This window comes from Macaca mulatta, chromosome 13 (genome assembly GCF_049350105.2).
Source record: "Macaca mulatta isolate MMU2019108-1 chromosome 13, T2T-MMU8v2.0, whole genome shotgun sequence".
Lineage (NCBI taxonomy): Eukaryota > Metazoa > Chordata > Mammalia > Primates > Cercopithecidae > Macaca > Macaca mulatta.
The window spans coordinates 7622251-7643110 of record NC_133418.1 but is presented as its reverse complement, the minus strand read 5'-3'; the positions used below and the strand labels follow the sequence as shown (position 1 = coordinate 7643110).

The window sequence follows — 20860 nt, the reverse complement described above, 5'->3', positions numbered from 1 at the left end:
TTGCCTTCTGTTGAGAATTGCTACATAACATTTTCTTTTATCGATACAATAGAATTTAAAACTTGGGTTATTCACTTGAGTTAAATGTTTTAATTACATAAATTTTGTTGTAGCTTGGGTTATAAACTACATATTTGATACTTTAAAGCTTAATAATTGGTTGTAAAAAGTTTGAATTTTGGTATTGCTCTTGAATTTGTACTTTTAGATGTATGTAATTATTCATTAGTTATTTGGAAGAAGAAAATATGAAGTGAGATTTTTATGGGTGGGGTGGAGGCATTGATAATCTGTGTTAGGGTTGTAAAATGTTTCAGTAACTTAATTGCTGTTTTGAATTTTAGCACTTGAGTCAAAGTTACTAACGCTTCAGGTTTACTGTGTTGGAGGTTAATATTCTTTTGCATATTTATGCCTAATCTTATTTCAGATTGTCACTTTAAAGATTATATTAAATTATCTTGGAACTCACTGTTTCTCAGAGATTATAGTGTGCTAAATTGTTACATTGAATAAGACTTCTGGTGTCTTGAAGAATGTAGCATGTTGTAGTGTTATGTTTTTGTTTTTTAAAAGTGTATAATTTTAAATATATTATTGATGTAAGCAAGGGAAGATTCCAGAAGCAGTGGCAACTTCTGCTCCCTTTTTGTTTACTTGCAATTATATTTAATAGAAAGATTTGTGAGAAAAGGGATTTATGAATGCTGGAACTGATAGCAGGTCCAGAAAAGAAGAGTTTGACTATATTTTTGAAATGCAGTTGCTCTGAGGGATTTGTTTTTAGTTATGTATCATTGTTTATGCCAGTTACCTTGTGAGTTCAGAGATCTAATGACTTGTGTGGGTGGAATGCACAAGGTGAGGACTTTAGCTAAGATTTATAGGTTATGGTGTAGGCTAGGCTTAGGAGCCAGACACTCTCCCACCCAATTTACACTTGCTTAAAACTTAGAAAGTAAGGTTTAAACTTCTTAGTATGATATATTCAAGGCCTTCTGTTATATTTTACCACCTACCTTAGTTGGTCTACCTCTACATCTGGCCATGTTCCTACATACCAGTAAATTCTAGAATGTTGTCCTAAACGTCTTTTTGTATTTTTCTTTTTATTTTTTATGAGGCAGGGTCTCGCTGTATAGTATAGGCCTGAGTGCAGTGATGTGATGACAGCTCACTGCAGTCTTAACCTCCCAGGCTCAAGCAGTTCTCCCATCTCAGTCCCCCAAGTAGCTGTGACCACGGACGTGCACCACCATGACTGGCTAATTAAAGAACTTTTTTTTGTGGAGACAAGGAGGGTCTCACTTTGTTGCCTAGGCCGGTCTCGAACTCCTGAGCTTGAGCAGTCCTCCTCCCTTAACCTCCCAAAGTGCTGAGATACAGGTGTGAGCCACTGTGCTCGGCCCTTTTAAGTTTTTGATTATGAATTTTTCTTCTTCCTGAAATCTTTGCCTTCATATCACCCCTTCCCACCTACCTTCTATCCCATAAAATCCTGCTGATTGTTCTTAGTTTAGATCTACTCTCAGTGATGCTTTCTTGGGTGTCTTCTCGAACGTGAGATTTATGGCTGTTTTCTCTGTGCATTTATTTCATTCCATTAGTGCCTATAATGCAGAATCTTTTATTAGTATTATTATTTTTACTTTTTTGGTCTTGCTGTGTCTCCCAGGCCAAGTGCAGTGGTTCACTGCAGCCTTGACCTTCCAGGCTCGAGTGACCTCAGCCTCCTGACTACAGGTATGTGCCACCATGCCTGGCTCTTTTTATTATTTTTATTATTTTTTTAGGGATGAGGTCTTACTATGTTGCTCAGGCTGGTCTCATGCAAGAGATCTTCCCACCTTGGCCTCCAAAAATGCTGGGATTACAGATCTCATATTATAGTTGTATGCAAATCTCTGATAACCTTGGATTGTGGTTTATACTCATTTTACTCACCTTGAAAACTGAAGATTATAGTAAATGCTAAGGGAATGGAGAAAAACCATTAGCTCAGACCTGGAATTCGGGTTAAGGGGAAGTGGGGGGCAGGACAGGAGAGATTTTGTCACCTGCAATCTTTTTTTTTCTTTTCTTTTTTTTTTGAGACAGTCTCGCTCTGTCACCCAGGCTGGTGTGCAGTGGCGCGATCTCGGCTGACTGCAACATCCCACTCCCTGGTTAAAGCAATTCTCCTGCCTCAGCTCCCAAGTAGCTGGGACACTGGGGAGTGCTACCACACCCAGCTAATTTTTTGTGTTTTTAGTAGAGACGGGATTTCACCTTGTTGGCCAGGATGGTCTCCGTCTCCTGACCTCGTGATCCGCCCTCCTTGGCCTCCTAAAGAGCTGGGGTTACGGGTATGAGCAACTGCGCCCAGCCTGTCACCTGCAATCTAATTAAAATCTTCACCTGGTGAATTGCATTACTCCTGATGTGAAATTCATTCTACTTAGGACACATTGTAGCATCATTCTTTCTACTGTATGTAACCTTTCTCATTATCGCTGAACTGTCCTTTTCTCTTCTCACCACTATAGTTACATTTTTAGGTACTGGCAAAACTAGTGGTTCTCAAAGTGTATGCCACAGTCCAGCAGCATCAACATTCCCTGGGAACTTTTTAGAAATGCAAATTTCCAGCCCTACCTTAGACTCACTGAATCAGAAACATTGGAGTTGGGGCCCAGCATCTTGTCTTTTAACAGGCCCTGTGCTGGTGATTGCGATGCATGCTCAGGCATGAGAATTACTGCTTTAGATACATTTCCGTCTTCTTTGATATTACTTCCTTTATTCTTCAGCTAAGTTCTGTTCCTGTTACTAGCTCTTCTACTGTGGCCTTTGGAATCCCTTATTTATTGCAACCTTGAACTTTTCTACAGATAATCATTTGGCTTTCCTGTGAGATTATACCACTTCTCCTTAGTGAAGATCAGTGGCTTCTTATCTCCTTCCTCTAGATTTTAATTTTTATCATGTCATCTCCAGAACATACTTTGTAGCTTGATCCTACTTATGGACATGCTGACTTTGAGATGTGTAGAACATCCTAGTGGATGGAGGTGCTTAATAAATGCAGTTGGGCCACGTGGTTTGGAACACAGGAAAGCAGGAAAATTCAGGTGAAGGTGTTTGGAAACGGGGTGATTTGGCTGCACTCTGGAAAACTAGAGAAGGCAGTTCTCCTTGGTATTTCCTTTTTTAAATTTTTTATTTCTTTTGAGATAGAGTCTCAGTGTTGCCCAGTGCAGTGGTATGATCTCGGTTCACTACAACCTCCGCCTCCCGGGTTCAAGTGATCCTCCTGCCTCAGCCTTCCGAGTAGCTGGGACTACAGGTGTGCACCACCACGCTTGGCTAATTTTTGTATTTTTTTTTTTTTTCCGAGACGGAGTCTCGCTCTGTCGCCCAGGCTGGAGTGCAGTGGCCGGATCTCAGCTCACTGCAAGCTCCACCTCCTGGTTTACACCATTCTCCTGCCTCAGCCTCCCGAGTAGCTGGGACTACAGGCGCCCGCCACCTCGCCCGGCTAGTTTTTTGTATTTTTTAGTAGAGACGGGGTTTCACCGTGTTAGCCAGGATGGTTTCGATCTCCTGATCTTGTGATCCGCCCGTCTCGGCCTCCCAAAGTGCTGGGATTATAGGCTTGAGCCACTGCGCCCGGCCAATTTTTGTATTTTTATAAAGATGGGATTTTGCCATTTTGGCCAGGTTCTTCTCAAACTCCTGACTTCAGGTGATCCACCTGCCTTGGCCTCCCAAAGTCTTGGGATTGCAGGCATGAGCCCCCATGCCCAGCCTCCTAGGTACTTTATTAAAACAGTGTCTCTACTTCTTTCCTTTTCTGTGGAAATCTGATTGAAGGGAAGAAAAGCATTAGTCATTCGTTCAGGAAGCCCCCTTCAGTTTGTATTAACTATTGATTTTGTTAAATCAAGCATCTTTTTTGGTAGTTATGAATAGCAAGAAGAATAAGAGAAAACTCTTTGTTATATTGAATTGTTTGGGATAGATGCTTTCCTTTTAATCAGATCAGCCTCAAACTGGGACATACAAATGTTTGTTATGCATTTTCAGGTTTAATATATCCAAATATTTTTTATACAGTACATCTTATTGTGTCTTTCTCTTTATCTCTGATTTATGTAGATACTGAATCAAAATCATATTAAAATGCTCAGATGTACTTATACATTAGGGTACAGGCCAACCTGCTGTAACAGGGACTTCAGAATACAACAGGACAAACAATATTTAAGTTTTTCTTTCTCCTGTAATAGCCCAGAGGTAGACAGGCAGTCCGTAGTGGGTGAGCACGTCGGTATTTTAGGGGTTCCACATTTCTTCTGTGTGCTTAGCCATTCCGTAGGGTATTGTCCTTATTCCCATGGGTGAAGCTGGGTTACCTTACAACCGCATCCCAGAAAAAGAAGTAAACAGCTTTCTTTAGGAATATGGTTCATATTTTTGTGCACATCACTCTGCTCATACCTCCTTGGCCAGAACCGAGTCACATGGCCACCCCTGATTTTTAGAAGAGCCTGGGAAATGTAGTCTCTGTTTGCCCACTCTGCCTCCTGCTAAGAGGGGCAGGAGAGGTGTTCCATTACTAAAAGTAAGAAAGAAGAATGAATACTGGAGGACAGTGCCATTTTGCCATCGCGGAGTTGGGGGTCCCAAGACCACCCTCATGAGACCAACTGCAAATCTGGGGATCTACACCATCCTTAGGTTAAATAATTAGCTAGAAGGGTTCACAGAACTACTGAAAGGGCTTTTACTTATCGTTGGATTTATTACAGTGAAAAGATACAGAATAGAATCAGCCAAGGGAAGAGGTGCATGGGGCACACAGAAGAGTTCCACTTACGAAACTTCCAGTTATCCTCTGCTGGTGAAGTTGTGGACAGTGCCAACTTCTGACAGTACTTATGGAGATTGCCAATCAGGAAGCTCACCCAAGCCTTGGCATCCAGCATTTGTACTGGGGCTTGGTCACTTGGATATGATTGACTGTTGGCATGGTGACCTTTCGTTTTCAGCCCTTCAGGAAGTTGATAATACATGGCTGAAAGCCCTTCACCGTAAATCATAGTGCGAAACTATCTGGAGTGGCTCAAAGCCCCCAGTTAACAAAAGCCCTTAACAGGGTGGACATCCTTTTTTTTTTTTTTTTTTTCTTTTGTGACAGAGCCTTGCTCTGTCACCCAGCCTGGAGTACAATGGCACAATCTTGGCTCACCGCAACCTCTGCCTCCCGGGTTCAAGCAATTCTCCTGCCTCAGCCTTCTGAGTAGCTGGGATTATAGGTGTGCGCCACTGTGCCTGGCTAATTTTTGTATTTTTAGTAGAGACAGGGTTTCACCATGTTGGCCAGGCTGGTCTCGAACTCCTGACCTCGTGATCCTCCCGCCTCGGCCTCCTAACGTGCTGGGATTACAGGCGTGAGCCACTGCTCCCATAGAGTGGACATTCTAAGGGCTTAGAGATTACAATCTCCCAGTCTCATCTTGGACCATGTGAAGGTGAGGAAAAGAAAGGATTACCTCCCAGGAACCAAGGGCAAAGGCCAAACCTCCGGGTTAGGATCTTTACTGCACAGCCACATCTGTGGATAGGCGCATCTTACTGTTTTTTGGAAAGCATAGAAAAAGTTATATAAAGTTGCCTAATATGTATGCGTTTGTTGAAAGCTCTTTTAAAACTAGATGTATATAATCGTATACATTTATTTATTTATTTATTTATTTGTTTATTTATTTTCATTTATTTATTTTTTTGAGACGGAGTCACCTGTTGCCCAGGCTGGAGTGCAGTGGCGTGATCTCGGCTTGCTGCAACCTTCGCCTCTTAGGTTCAAGCAGTTCTCTGCCTCAGCCTCTGGAGTAGCTGGGATTATAGGCGCCCACCATCAGGCCTGGCTAATTTTTTTTTTTTCTTTTTTTCATTTTTTATTTTGAGACGGAGTCTTGCTCTGTCGACCAGGCTGGAGTGCAGTGACGCGATCTCCACTCACTGCAAGCTCCGCCTCCGGGTTTCACGCCACTCTCCTGCCTCAGCCTCCCGTGTAGCTGGGACTGCAGGCACCCGCCACTGTGCCCGGCTAATTTTTGTATTTTTAGTAGAGACGGGGTTTCACCATGTTAGCCAGGGTGGTCTCGATCTCCTGACCTTGTGATCCACCTGTCTCAACCTCCCAAAGTGCTGGGATTACAGGCGTGAGCCACCACGCCAAGCCTAATTTTTGTATTTTTTAGTAGAGATGGGGTTTCACCATGTTGTCCAGGCTGGTCTTGAACTCCTGACCTTGTGATCTACCCGCCTTGGCCTCCCAAAGTGCTGGGATTACAGGCATGAGCCACTGCCTGTTTATTTTTGAGACGGAGTCTTGCTCTGACACCCAGGCTGGAGTGCAGTGTCACGATCTCAGCTCCCTGCAACCTCCGCCTCCTGGATTCAGGCATAGAATCATGTACATTTAAACAATTGCAAAAGACTCTAGAATTTGTCAGGTCTGTAAAAAGTAAAAGTAGAAGTTCCTTTTCAAAGGCTTTCCTCCCCATCTGGCTAACTTATCTTAGAAGCAAAATTTATTCAAAGACCTCTGCTCCTGAATATTTGCCCTGGCATGCTTATACTGGTCCAAGCAAGCATTAGGTCATATCCTTTTCCTCTTCCTTACTTAAAAGTGTTTTTAATTTTCTCAGCATTCCACAAGTTACTTCCTCCTTCCTTTGTTCTCTTCTGCCTTTGCCTCTTTTAAAAAGTTCTAAGTTGTTAGCCAATCGGGACAAATACAGAATGTGAGGTCCCGTTCTAGCCAGTGGAAGCCGGACACAGCAGTAGGATGGACACGTCAGGTTATAAATGACCCTGTCTCCTTTGTTCGGTTTACTCTCATGGCAAAACTGCTAGCAAGTGTACCCTTTCTGCAGGAAATAAAAATGGCCTTACTAAATAAATTTATGTTCAAGTGCTATTTCTTTATGGCACCGGGGAACAAGCATTTCAAACAGGTCCAACTCTTTCCACATACAGAGGAACTAAAATATGACTGATTATGACTTAAGTTCAGAGAACTGCTTAGCAACAAAGTTGATGCTGTCTTTGGGTCTCTACTTTTTTTTTTTTTTCTTTTTTGAAACGGAGTCTCGCTCTGTCGCCAGGCTGGAGAGTAGTGGCACAGTCTCGGCTCGTTGCGACCTCTGCCTACTGCATTCAAGTGATTGTCATGCCTCAGCCCCCCGAGTAGCTGGGATTACAGGTGCCTGCTACCATGCCTGGCTGATTTTTTTCTTTTTAGTAGAGACAGGGTTTCACCATGTTGGTCAGGCTGGTCTCAAACTCCTGACCTCAAGTGATCCGCCTGCCTCAGCCTCCCAAAGTGCTGGGATTACAGGTGTGAGCCACCACACCCGACCTCTACTTATCAATATGGACTAGTTGGGGTCTAGATGGAGCTTATTTGTAGGACCTGTTTCCTTCCTTGGTCTTGTTACATGTATGGCTGTATTATAATCCAGACTGTTGCTAGATTTCCTGGTAAAGAATCTGTTTTGTGTTAGGTTACTTCAGTTCAATAGGAGTGTTCTTAACTTTTTAGCAGTTCATATTGATACCATTATTATTTTTTCCATTGAAGATTTTGGAACATAATTTTGTAGAAGATGAGTATGATTTTGTACCACGAGCCAGCAGTGCAGCCTTATAGAACTTTTTAGCTTCTCTACCCTAGAAGGCAACTGTTGTGTGCAAAATAAATAGTACTTGGCTGACTTACTCTATGGGTGAGTTGTAAAGATAAATGGTAGATGTAAAGGGGTCTTGGAAAACTGAAGACACTTGAGAAGTGAAAGGTATTACTAGTAATGTATTTAAATGTGAAGAAATTAAATTTAAATGTTAAAAATTAAAGGAACACTAAAAGGAGGAAATATGAAGTGTCAGTTAATAGGTGAATTTTTTAGGTGGTAGGAATGTGAGTAATTTTTTCCTTTCCTTTTCTGTTTTCTGTATTTTCCAATTTTCTGCAACGAACACGAATTGCTTTTATAAATACAGCAAGAAAAGCTATTTTTGAAAAGGAACACTTAGCAGGATCGCATAATGTACTTAGCATTACAAAGCAGTGTATAAACACAATTCAGTGATGAGGGAATAATAGAGAATGTCCCAAGAAAAGATTGAAAGATCATACTGACTTCAAGAAAAGGCTTACGTACCAAAACCTGTAATTTTTTCTATGGAGAGTACTGTGTGCCACTTTGATAGTTTGAAGTTCTTTGAGTTCTGCGTTTATCAAGACAGTATCTCATCTGGTACAGAAATTGTTTTATTGCAGCAGGAAAAAATTAATAACATGAAAATGTTTCAGTATGCTGAAGGTGTAAAAAAACCACACAAAGTGGCAAAAATGGGTTTTATTAGGTTAGGAATAAAACCTGATCTAAATATCTTGGACTTGTGTATTTTTAAAAGATATCTTAAATACGTGAAAGACACACAGCACTATGCTTAGAATGTGAACTGTTGGCTTGATTTAAAATCAGTTGCTAAAAGCAAGTACAGGTTGAAGATTAGAGCCAGTACTTGTACTTCTGGGAAACTGCGCCCTTCACCTAGGTGTCTGAATTCTTCCCTTCCCTTCCTGTCCCGTCCCTTCCCGTCTCACTCTGTCAGACTGGAGTACAGTGGCACGATCTTGGCTCACTGCAACCTCCACCTCCTGGGTTCAAGTGATTCTCCTGTCTCAGCCTCCCGAGTAGCTGGGACTACAGGCATGCGCCACCATGCCTGGCTAATTTTTTTTTTTTTGTATTTTTAGAGATGGGGTTTCACCAGGTTGGTCAGGCTGATCTCAAACTCCTGACCTCAAATGATCTGCCCACCTCATCCTCCCAAAGTACTGGGATTACAGGCATGAGCCCCCAGGCCTGGCCTTTTGTTTTGTTTTATATACCTTGGTGAGAGTCCCTTCACGATCAAAACCTGACTAGTTTGTGGGATGTGCATGTCTGTAGTACCCATACAACTTCAGCAGTTGTTTGAGAACTGTAGCCTTAGACAATGATGGTCTCTAAGGTTGAATCAAAATAAGATCCACAAACAGCTGTATTTTTGTATCTAAATGTTACATAAAAAGCTGTTTCTGGTGTTAAAACTTTGACCATTAAAGGACAGAATAAGAGCACATTGGAGCAGACTGTTACCAAACTTTTTTTAGGGCATGTGTGCTAGCTAGCACTTTATGTACTTAGTTACTCATAAAGGCAATACCTGGTTCTTGTAAATTCTCAAATGGCCTCCCACTGCCCCCAATTCAAAGTAAAAAATGAACGAGACCCCCAGATACTGCTGCACAGTTTTCTTGAAGGTAGAGGCCTCTTCCCAGCTTTGCACCGCACCTGAAGACCCTGTCTGCCGCAGCTAGGTGCCTGTGCAGTGTTTGCAGCTTCAGAAGTACTTTTTTTTTAAAACGCTTCTTAATTGTGGTAAGATACATGTAAAAGTTTACCATTTTGGCTGTTTCTAAGTGTACAGTCCGGTTGCATTAAGTACATTCACACTGTTGTGCAACCATCGCCACCATCCGTCTCCAGAACTCTTTCATCTTGCCTGAGCCCACCTGTTAAACAGTAACTCCACCCGCAACCACCATTCCGCTTTCTGTCTCTGAATTTAACTACTTTAAATACTTCATATAGGTAGAATCATACAGTATTTGTCCTTTTGTGAATTAACTTACCGTAATGGCTTCAAGGTTCATGCAAGTTGTAGCAAGCTTTGGAATTTCCTTCCTTTTAAGGCGGAATAGCATTTCATTGTACATATGTGCCACGTTTGGTTTACCCGTTCATCTGTGGATGGACACTTGGGTTGCTTCCGCCTTTTGGCTATTGCGAATAATGCTTATTAATATAAATGTACACATAAATATCTGTGTCCCAGGTTTCCGTTCCTTTGGATATATTCTCACAAGTGGAATTACAGGATAATTCTATTTCTGATTTTTTGAGTAATTGCCATACTGTTTTTCATATCAGCTGCACCATTTTAAATTCCCATCAACAGGGCTCACTGGGCCCAATTTCTTTCCATCCTTATCAACACTTTTTTTTTTTTTTTTTTTTTAAATAGTCAGTATCCTGCTGGGTGTGAGGTGGTATCTCATTGTGGTTTCTATTTGCATTTCCATAGTGATTAATGACACTGAACTTTTTTTATGTGCTTATTGGCCATTTGTCTATCTTTAGAGAAGTGTCTGTTTAGATCCTTTGTTTATTTCTTAGTGGTTTTATGTGTTTATTGTTACGGTTTATGGTAGGAGTTGTTTATAATGGGAAGTGTATGAACCCCTTATCAGATGTATGATTTGCAGATATTTTCTCCCATTCTGTGGATTGCCTTTTTACCCTTTTTTGCCCTGTGATTTACAGAAGTTTTAAATTTTGATGTAGTTCAGTTTATCTGTTTTTTTCTTTTGTTACATTTTCCCCAAGAAGTCATTGCAAAATCCAGTGTCGTGAAGCTTTTATGTTTTCTCCTAAGAGTTTGATCGTTTTAGCTCTTATATTTACGCCTTTCATACACTTTGAGTTTTTTTTTAACGTGGTGTAAAGGTCCAACTTCTTTTGCATGTGATATCCAGTTTTCCTGTCACCATTTGTTGAAAAGATTGTCCTTTCCTCATTGAATGGTCATGAAGAAGTTCTTCTAAACACAGATGACCCTGGGTTGCATCATACCTTAAGCCAGTTTTTAACCAGTTCCTTAGTTGTCAGTATATGCCTTAGCAGAGAATTGACAGCTAAGTAAGACAAAGAGGCCCTGAAAACAAAGAGGTATGGAGTAGAGAGATGGCAGGGTGCCAAAGGCAAATTTTGTTTCAGCCTTGCTAGATAACGGGTGGCCACAGGCTGCTTTCTTTGCATTTGTGTCACATTCATGAATTATGTTATGCTGCTATAATGTGCACATTCATTCATTGCATATTCTTTGCCTGTCGATTCTCACTACATTCAGCAAATGTTTTTTAGGTAACTATTACATAAAGATAGGATAAACCTGATTGAAATGCTTGTTCCCTGGTGCTGTAAAGAAGTAGCACTTGAACATAAATTTAATTTCTTCAGCAAGGCCAGTTTTATACTTTGTGCAGAAAGGGTACACTCGCTAATAGTTTTGCCTTGAGAGTACACCAAACAAAGAAGGCAGGGTTATTTATAACCTGTTGTGCCCACCCTACTGTTATGTCTGGTTTCCATTGGCTGGAACAGGACCTCACATTCTGTATTTGTCCTGATTGGCTAACAACTTAGAACTTTTTAAAAGAGGCAAAGGCAGAGGAGAACAAAGGAAGGAGGAAGTAACTTGTGGAATGCAGAGAAAGGTAAAAACACCTTCAGATGAGGAAGAGGAACAGGCTATGACCTAATGCTGACTTGGACCAGTATGTATGTGTGTGTGTGTGTGTGTGTGTGTGTGTGTGTGTATATGTGCCAGGGCAAGTATTTAGGCTACATTGTGGGAGCTAAGAACATAAAGTACATTGATTTCTTTATTACGGCTAGCAGATGTTTAAGAATGTTAACACAGGTCTTTGAATAAATTTTGCTTCTAAGAGAAGTTACTATTTATTCCTAATTAGATGGGGAGGAAAGTCTTTGAAGAGGAACCTCTACTTTTTATAAATGTGTACATTTATATATGACTGTAGTAATAAAGACTGATTAAAAGCCACTCAAAATCAGTTTCATTAATCAACAGACTTTAGAGTTACAGATATGTAACCATCAGATTAACACTGAACATTTGAACATTTTGTGGGTATGTAGTGGGAGTTTTTCTTTCTTTTTTCTTTCTTTTTTTTTTTTTTTTGAGATGGAGTCTCGCTCTGTCGCCCAGGCTGGAGTACAGTGGCGCGATCTTGGCTCACTGCAAGCTCCGCCTCCCGGGTTCACGCCATTCTCCTGCCTCAGCCTCCCGAGTAGCTGGGACTACAGGTGCCCGCCACCTCGCCTGGCTAATTTTTTATATTTTTAGTAGAGATGGGGGTTCACCGTATTAGCCAGGATGGTCTCAATACCCTGACAATGTGATCGACCCGCCTCGGCCTCCCAAAGCTCTGGGATTACAGGTGTGAGCCACCCCGAGCGTTGGGATCACAGGTGTGAGCCGCTGTGCCCGGCCTGTAGTGGGAGTTTTTCTAGTGTGTAATGAACTGTTTGGAACCTTGTAATGTTAGTAGTTCTTTTGTAAATAGATGAAATACCTTTTTTTTTTTTTTTTGAGCCGGAGTCTCACTCTGTTGCCCTGGCTAGAGTGCAGTGGCCCGGTATCAGCTCACTGCAAGCTCCACCTCCCGGGTTCACACCATTCTTCTGCCTCAGCCTCCTGAATTGCTGGGACTGCAGGCGCCTGCCATGATGCCCGGCTAATTTTTTGCATTTTTAGTAGAGACGGGATTTCACTGTGTTAGCCAGGATGGTCTTGATCTCCTGACCTCAAGATCTGCCCGCCTCGGCCTCCCAAAGTGCTGGGAAATATCATATTTACGTGAAAATGAATGTTCCTGGTGATAAACATCATTCTTGGGCTAGATAGTAAAATCCACCAATAACTATGGTAAAAAGAAAGAATAAAGTTTAGAATGAACTGAGAGTAGTATGTTCCAGCAGAAGATAAACGTTAGGAAAAATGCATGCATAAGTGATCTTGTTATATTTTTAAATAAGCATGTCCTTGATGAGACCCTTAATAGAGTTTTGAACATCCCTGTTGAGAGAGTGGAGAGAGGAAGTGTTTTGTGTAGGCGTTCAGGATCCCTGGGCTCCTCGTAGACAGAGCTACTCTCCCATTTGCCTTCACCTTACCTCACCTGGCTAGTTGTTACTGCTTGTTAGCACTGGGGACTGGGCATGGCTGTATTGACAGCCTGTAATTTAGTTGGTCTGTATAATTTGATTTTTAGCTTGTAGGTGAGTTTTAGCTTGTGAACCTTTCGAGGGTTGGGAGATTTCCACATATGACTCTCTTGTAGAGTCACATATGGAAACAGAAAAGAACGAAGAAATTTTGTACTTAGTTTTTAGTTCATTACTCTTAATTATCAGTCTTTTTCAAGTTGTTGTGCTTTTTCTTCAAGAACAATCTTGTTCAGACCCTAAACCTAAAACTCACGGGGGACAAAAAAAAGCATGGCTGCTAAAATTGAAGGTGGGTTTGGAGAGTGGAACCCTGCCTGCTTGCTGTTTTTACCCCCAACTCTCTTCTCCCCGCCACATCCACCCTACATCCAGTCATGGCCCCATAAAGATTCTGCAGTCAAACTTTCTGGTTTTATAGGTGAAGAAATGTTAGGCTCAGTGCTGTTGGACTCACTCCAAATCACACTGTTAGGCAGTCGTGGAACTGGGATTTGAGCCCATCTTTTATCACCAAATCTACTAGTCTGCTGTTATCGTTATGTTGTAGACCATGGATAACTAACTTAAAATAACTGTGTTCCCTGTGTTACAGTTTTCAAAGGGTTTCCACATATGTAGTCTCATTCGATTTTCACTCTGTGGACTGGCAGAGTAGATTACTGTAACAGTAGTTCGTGTTTATTGAAGGCGTACCCTAAGTGTTAAGGATAAGGGTACTTTTGCATTCGTGTATTCACCCTTCATCTGTTTTTTAAACTAATTTTTTGAAAGACAGTAATTGGCTGCCCTGTTAATGTGACTGGATAAGGAGAGATTGGCAGGTTATTTTAGGTTGTGAATCACAGTTTCAGAAACCGTTATCACGTTCCTCAAGGTCATCAAGTTCTGTGGAATTAAATTGGGAGCCTGGTCTGCAAGAGTGCCTCTGAAAACTGGAAGGCAATTTTTGTTTACAAGTCTAGCTTGGTAATTGGATGGTTTGTCAATGCAGCGCAGTCACTTCTCAGTGAGTACCTTTAGTCAAGAGGACACGTTGTAATTCAGGAGGTTGCTTGGAACAGGAAAAAACTGAGGGAATGTGTTATTTCTGAAGGATATTTCTGTCAAGTAGTGGTATCCTGATTAAATGCCCTCCTCCGTTCTAGGGAATGGAGCAAAATTTAAATGGAGTTTAAAGAAGCAAATCAGTCATCTAGAGTGGAGAACTTTTCCCTGGATGTGAGTACAGAGGCATTGGCGGAGTCTCTTTTTCGAAGATCCCTGCTGAGTAGCAGAAACAGCCACCGTGCCGGCTAATTTTTTTTTTTTTTTTTTGAGTTGGAGTTTCGCTCTTGTTGCCCAGCCTGGAGTCCAATGGTGCAATCTCAGCTCACTGCAACCTCCGCCTCCCGGGTTCAAGCGATTCTCCTGCCTCAGCCTCCCGAGTAGCTGGGATTACAGGCACACACCACCATGCCCGGCTAATTTTTTATTTTTAGTAGAGACAGGGTTTCTCCATGTTGGTCAGGCTGGTCTCGAACTCCCCACCTCAGGTGATCTACCCACCTCAGCCTCCCAAAGTGCTGGGATTACAAGTGTGAGCCACTGCACTCAGCAATCTTGTATTTTTAATAGAGACAGGGTTTCACCATGTTGGCCAGACTGTACCTCAGGTGATCCACCCACCTTGGCCTCCCAAAGTGCTGGGATTACAGGTGTGAGCCACCGCGCCCGGCCCACGATCACCTTAATCTCTTTTCAGAGATTGAAATAATGTAAGGCAGAATACAGTTTCTGCAAAGTTTGGTCTGTCTGCTTCCAATTTCTTGTTACTCGTGGGGTTCTAATACCAATTGTGGGAATCTGTATCCTTGGAAGACCCTTGGACTCCACTTTTTCTCTCTCAGCACTGTTTGTCAGAACCTTTGTCCAGTCTCTCAGCCACTCTTCTAGGATTGCCAAATGTTCTCAGAGGGAAAATAATCCGGTTTGGGGAAGAGAGGTGAGGCGGCAGGTCTCGGAAGATTTTTGTCCTCTTTGGAATGTTGGCTAGTAATTTTTGACTATTTGATTTCTGGATCAATAGGAGTTTGTTGTTCATGAGTCAAGTTATTGGAAACGACGAAACTAAAATGTTCAGTCCTTCGTTCTTTCCTTTTCCTTTTAAAGTTTTAAACGTTTGTCTGGAGTGGTTTTGTTACTTTGGAGTTGGGGGAAAGAACCCTTAATACCTGTTTTATTTTTTGTTGTTGTTGCTGTTGTTTTTGTTTTTGTATTACAACTGTGCTTCATGCTGCTACCCTCATTAAACCATCATTAAGGATTTTATTGGCCTTGTGCAGTAGGTATACAACAGACGTTAAACACTGGAGCTCTTAAATGATTGGGCCACATGTATAAAATACACTTGACTCCTTTATTTACCTTTGTTTAACAGTTTAATAGCTGCCTTTAATTATCGGGGTATGTGTTTTTAGTGTATAATGGCCAGAACTCCAAACTCTTTACTTGTTCCAGCAGGTGTATGGATTCAGTTTACATGTAGTCCAGAGCTGGGTGTTAATGTGTCTCCTAGATTTCCTTTAAGGGCTGAAGTCTGTTGGGACCGAACAAAGTGAGCCCCTTGAAAACAGAAGAAATATTTAACAGAGCATGTGGCACTTCTGGGACTGGATAATGAGCACATTGGGTATTCATGCTCCTCCTACCTTGGGACTTAAAAATAAAATCTCTCCTCAGGGTTAATCAGTTTACCACCTTTTCTCAGAGCACCTTGCACATGCCCCTAAAACTTTTGTATTATCTTGTCTCTGTTGGGACTTAACCTTTTGACAACATTTCTGCATGTCTTTTAGGTATCTTTTAAGGGTGACAGTAAAAATTCAAATTGTTATAAATGTCAACACAGAAAAACTAAATCCTGCAGTATACTAAGAATAAAAATATTTAAGAAAATATCTCCTGGCTAGGCATGGTGGCTCATGCCTATAATCCCAGCACTTTGGGAGGCAGAGGCGGGCAGATCACTTGAGGTCAGGAGTTCAAGACCAGCCTGGCCAACATGGTGAAACCCCATCTCTACTAAAAATACAAAAATTAGCCAGGCGTGGTGACAGGCGCCTGTAATCCCAGCTTTTGGGAGTCTGAGGCAGGAGAATCACTTGAACCCGGGAGACAGAAGTGGTTGTGAGCTGAGATGGTGCCACTGCACTTCAGCCTGGGTGACAGTGCGAGACTTTGTCTCAAAAGAAAGAAAAAAAGAAAATATCCGCTAATGTGTGTGGGGTAAAGTGTCAGTGGTTTAAAGTGTTAAGTAAAAAATTCTCATAGATCATGTCAGAGCTGATTTGACGTGGATAATATATAAGGCTTCATATGGTAACCATTTGGTATACATGTATATAGTTACTAGAAGAAAATTATCTAAATAGAAGTTATATTAATTTTGTTAAGGATAAATGTAGTCATATCCCAAAATGTAGTCATTTGTGTTAGAAGGTTTTGACTTTACAAGGGGTTTCATTTAGCCTCTTTTTATGAGTTATATTTTATATTTTGCTAGCCACTAAGCCAGCTGCCACTTAATGTGAACCATCATTTGGTCATCCTGGTGGTAGTATAGTTATTTAAGTAAGTGTTGCCTTAAGGAGAATGACAGATTTACTGTTATAGTTTATCAATGGTAATTTTTTCTGCATCATTTTTAATTGACTTCTTCTAGGGCTTTGGCAGAATATGTGAATCACACTATGACTGAACTCTTAAGTGTCCAGTATGTAAAGCAAAGACAGAGTTTAAGAGCCATGCTATGGGACAACTCATGAAGGGAAATATTTTGTTAGATTATCTTATAATGGTAACAAGTAAAGTAAGCATGGCCATGTTCGTTGGATTTGGTGATGTTTTATGTAAGTGAGTGTTAGGATTGGTGCTCAGGAATACATAAAGATATTTTTCTATTGAATTTTAAATTTAACAGTTACAGTTTAAACATATCTGTAGGAGGGTGTTTTATAGACAAATTTCACTTGTAAAGCTGGATAATGGAGAACTTCAGAAAAAGTTTACTTAGTATTCTTGACTTTCATCAATTGGACATTTGAATTTATTTTAATTTATTTTCTTGATATTGAAATAAAATGTCAAAAAGGAATACATTATGTTATAAAACTGACGTATTTTTTTTCCTCCCCAATACAGAAGCTCCACCATGAGGCGAGGTGGATGGAGGAAGCGAGCTGAAAATGATGGCTGGGAAAAATGGGTGTGTTTTAAAAGAGTAAAAATAATTATATCGAACTGTCTAGATATTTTTCATTCTTCTTTTAGTTTATAATGTGGTTTAACTTGTTTTCTAAATTGTAAATTACTTTAGACACCAAATCCTTGAGTTTTCATAATGTATTGAAAGCCTTATGATGTTTATAAACTTTATCCCCTAAGCTTTACTCTCAGGAATTTTACCCTGAGGAAATAAATACGCCTAGTGCACAATAATTTACTGTATGATGATTTTATTGCAGTATTGCTAATAATACTGAAAAACAGGAAAACACATAAATGTCCAATAATAGGGGATTGGTCAAATAAGTTATCTGTGTATAGTAGAGCACTGTACAGTCATTATTCAGCTTTATATATCTTAACCTGGAAAGATAACCTTGACTAAAACAGTGTGTTACAAAGAAATATTTTGCATGATTATATTTTTGTAAAACCTCTATGCTCTGAGATATAGAAATAAGCTTTGAAAACAACACTTCAACGTTTTAATGAATAGGATTATACCAGTTTTAATTTTCTTCCCTATATTTCCTGTATTTTCTGAAAAGAGACTTTATAGTGAGCATGTAATATTTTAATAATCAGCAAAAATTATGCAGTCATTTCCATTTTCGGAAAAGAACCATGTACTTCTAGCCACCTACAGCTTTAATTTAAAGACCTAATAATTGAAATCAAGCTTAATTATATCAAAGTTCAGGAAAAGTATAGTTGAATCCCTAGATCTGTCAAGATGTTTAGCAAAAAAAGTTATTTTTTAATATTTACTGTGAGGTGGATGTTATCTAATGAAAGTTAATATTACTGTCAAATAGATTGATTAGATCCAGAATTTACCCACTGGAGCATTCATTGCATTCTTATCCATGTGTAGGGAGGACTACACTGGTTTATCCAGTTGCCTCATTTTTACCTGAAATAATTCATTTTAAGCTCTCTGTATATGGGAGATAGTGGAAGCCAGTCTAAAATATGCTCTGAGGCTGGGCGCGGTGGCTCACACCTGTAATCGCAGCACTTTGGGAGGCTGAGGTGGGTGGATCACCTAAGGTCAGGAGTTGGAAACCATCCTGGCCAAGATAGTGAAACCCCGTCTCTATTAAAAATACAAAAATTAGCTGGGCATGGTGGTGGTCGCCTATAATCCCAGCTACTTGGGAAGCTGAGGCAGGAGAATCACTTGAACCTGGGAGGCAGAGTTTGCAGTGAGCTGAGATTGCACTACGGTACTCCAACCTGGGCGACAACAGCAAGACTCTGTCTCAAAAAAATAAAAAAGGCCGGGCGCGGTGGCTCAAGCCTGTAATCCCAGCACTTTGGGAGGCCGAGACGGGCGGATCACGAGGTCAGGAGATCGAGACCATCCTGGCTAACCCGGTGAAACCCCGTCTCTACTAAAAATACAAAAAACTAGCCGGGCGAGGTGGCGGGCGCCTGTAGTCCCAGCTACTCGGGAGGCTGAGGCAGGAGAATGGCGTAAACCCGGGAGGCGGAGCTTGCAGTGAGCTGAGATCTGGCCACTGCACTCCAGCCTGGGCGACAGAGCGAGACTCCCGTCTCAAAAAAAAAAATAAATAAAAATAAAAAATAAAATAAAATGAAGTATGCTCTGAGACCACTTGTCAAATTTGTAATTGGTTTAAACTTTGGTGTAACTTGCTCAATTACGTACATAAGAACAATATGTTGTGATATTATTATTATTACTATTTTTTGAGATGCAGTTTTGCTCTTGTTGCCCAAGCTGGAGTGCAATAGCACAATCTCAGCTTGTTTGCAACCTCCACCTTCTGGGTTCAAGTGAGTCTCCTGCCTCAGCCTCCTGAGTAGCTGGGATTACAGGCATGCGCCACCACGCCCGGCTAATTTTGTATTTTTAGTAGAGACGGGGTTTCATCATGTTGATCAGGCTGATCTCAAACTCCCGACCTCAGGTGATCTGCCCTCCTCGGCCTCCCAAAGTGCTGGGATCACAGGTGTGAGCCACTGTGCCCAGTCGGTATTATTATTATTATTGACCTAGCTTTTTTTAAAAGTAACTTTTATAATCATAAGAATGTAATAAAGTTAAAATGAGTTGATAGAGGGAAAATTCTTCTTTGACCTACGTGTTTGTTTGTTTGTTTGTTTATTATTTTTTGAGATGGAGTCTTGCTCTGTCACCCAGGCTGGAGTGCAGTGGCGCCATCTCGGCTCACTGCCACCTCCACCTCCTGGGTTCAGGCAATTCTCCTGCCTCAGCCTCCTGAGTAGCTGGGATTACAGGCGCTGGGCACCGCACCTGGCTGATTTTTGTATTTTTAGTAGAGACAGGGTTTCACCATGTTGGCCAAGCTGGTCTCAAACTCTTGACCTCAGGTGATCCGCCCGCCTCGGCCTCCCAAAGGTGGCTCCTTACAGGTGTGAGCCCCTGCACCTGGCCCAGCCTTCCTGTTTTATGTATTGCCTTGCCTGTGGTTTACGCTTATGAGGTTGTCATTGTGTTCTGATCACTAGCACAGAATAAGGTCCATTTATTTAGTTTTTAAAATATAATTTTTATTTTTTTCAAAAAAGGGGGGAGAAAATGTAACCTTTGTGATTGGTCTATCTTTTCTTTAATTCTAGGGTGGGTATATGGCTGCCAAGGTCCAGAAATTGGAGGAACAGTTTCGATCAGATGCTGCTCTGCAGAAGGATGGGACTTCATCTACAATTTTTAGTGGAGTTGCTATCTATGTTAATGGATACACAGGTTGAGTACTTTTTACTTAACCCTATTTTGGCATGTATTTTTATTAGGATTGAGAATGATTTGTTTTAAAATTCTATTTTTACTCTTTTATTATAAATAAATGATTGTAAGATGATAAAAAATAAATCATCTGCTTAGATACTTCTTTTTCCTTTCCATGTTGCTTTTACCTACCATTGTCTTTAACTTTTATCAAAGTACGTAGTTTCAAAAAGTCACATGAGGTTTAAAATGTGTAAGCTAACTGGGAAATTACTGCATATGGGTCGTAGGACTTGTAAACTGTGAGCTTCACTGTAGGTCCATGTCATTGGTAACACTCTAGATGTCATTATCCATAGGTCCTTTAGGGTAGGGTGGTGTGTGGGTGTGTGTCAGTGTCGGATTTCCTAGAGAAGAATCTTTTACTGTCTCGTCTGGAGAAGAGTGTAAACTGCCAGCATTTGGGTCACCAAGCAGGAAAGGAAAGGACCTGAATTCTCACAGTTTAGGAAGTAAAATTTCACTTAATCTCTCTCTTCATTTTTTCATTCCTACCTCCTCTCCGCCAGCTGTGCCTGTTGTCATTGAGTCCGGTATCTGGAAGGAGTAGTGTAGTCTTTATTCTTGGTGAATGAGGAAAGAAATCTGCGAATTCTTACTTGTCTGTGGCACAGTTTCAAGGATGATTTTATCCACACATCCACTTTTGAAGGTGCCTGTGTCTTTATTTCATGACTTTCTCTTTGTTTTACTGGCAACAAGCAGCTTCTTTCCGAGCTTCCATATGGCCAGCTTCAGTTTTATCTTTCTCTGAACTGTAAAGTCAGTTAGCACTTGTCTGTTAGTTATCAGGTTTTCGCCTAAATTTTTCTCTTTATTTTCTTGGGGGATTCTTCTCCTTATTATCATTTCATTGTATTTTTTGAAGTGAATGGCTGTAAATATTTGTGTCAGTCTGTTGCATATT

The 20860-nt window shown here is 40.9% G+C and overlaps 1 protein-coding gene across 24 annotated transcripts in view; it reads left to right on the top strand.

The window, feature by feature from the left end:
• REV1 (REV1 DNA directed polymerase) overlaps positions 1-20860 on the top strand; it is an 89630-nt gene that overhangs the window by 8265 nt on the left and 60505 nt on the right. For 15 of the 24 annotated variants that reach the window (XR_013402599.1, XR_013402598.1, XR_013402600.1 and 12 more), the window contains exons 2-3: positions 17094-17157; positions 19785-19911. Coding sequence is in view for 14 of the 24 variants with exons in the window: in XM_077958847.1 (XP_077814973.1) it covers positions 17104-17157; positions 19785-19911 (181 nt within the window). In the remaining 10 variants the exon portion in view is untranslated. Of the gene's footprint in view, positions 1-14059; positions 14133-14207; positions 15583-17093; positions 17158-19784; positions 19912-20860 lie in introns of those variants that run through there. The other 9 variants (XR_013402597.1, XR_013402596.1, XR_013402595.1 and 6 more) reach the window with 2 other exon arrangements.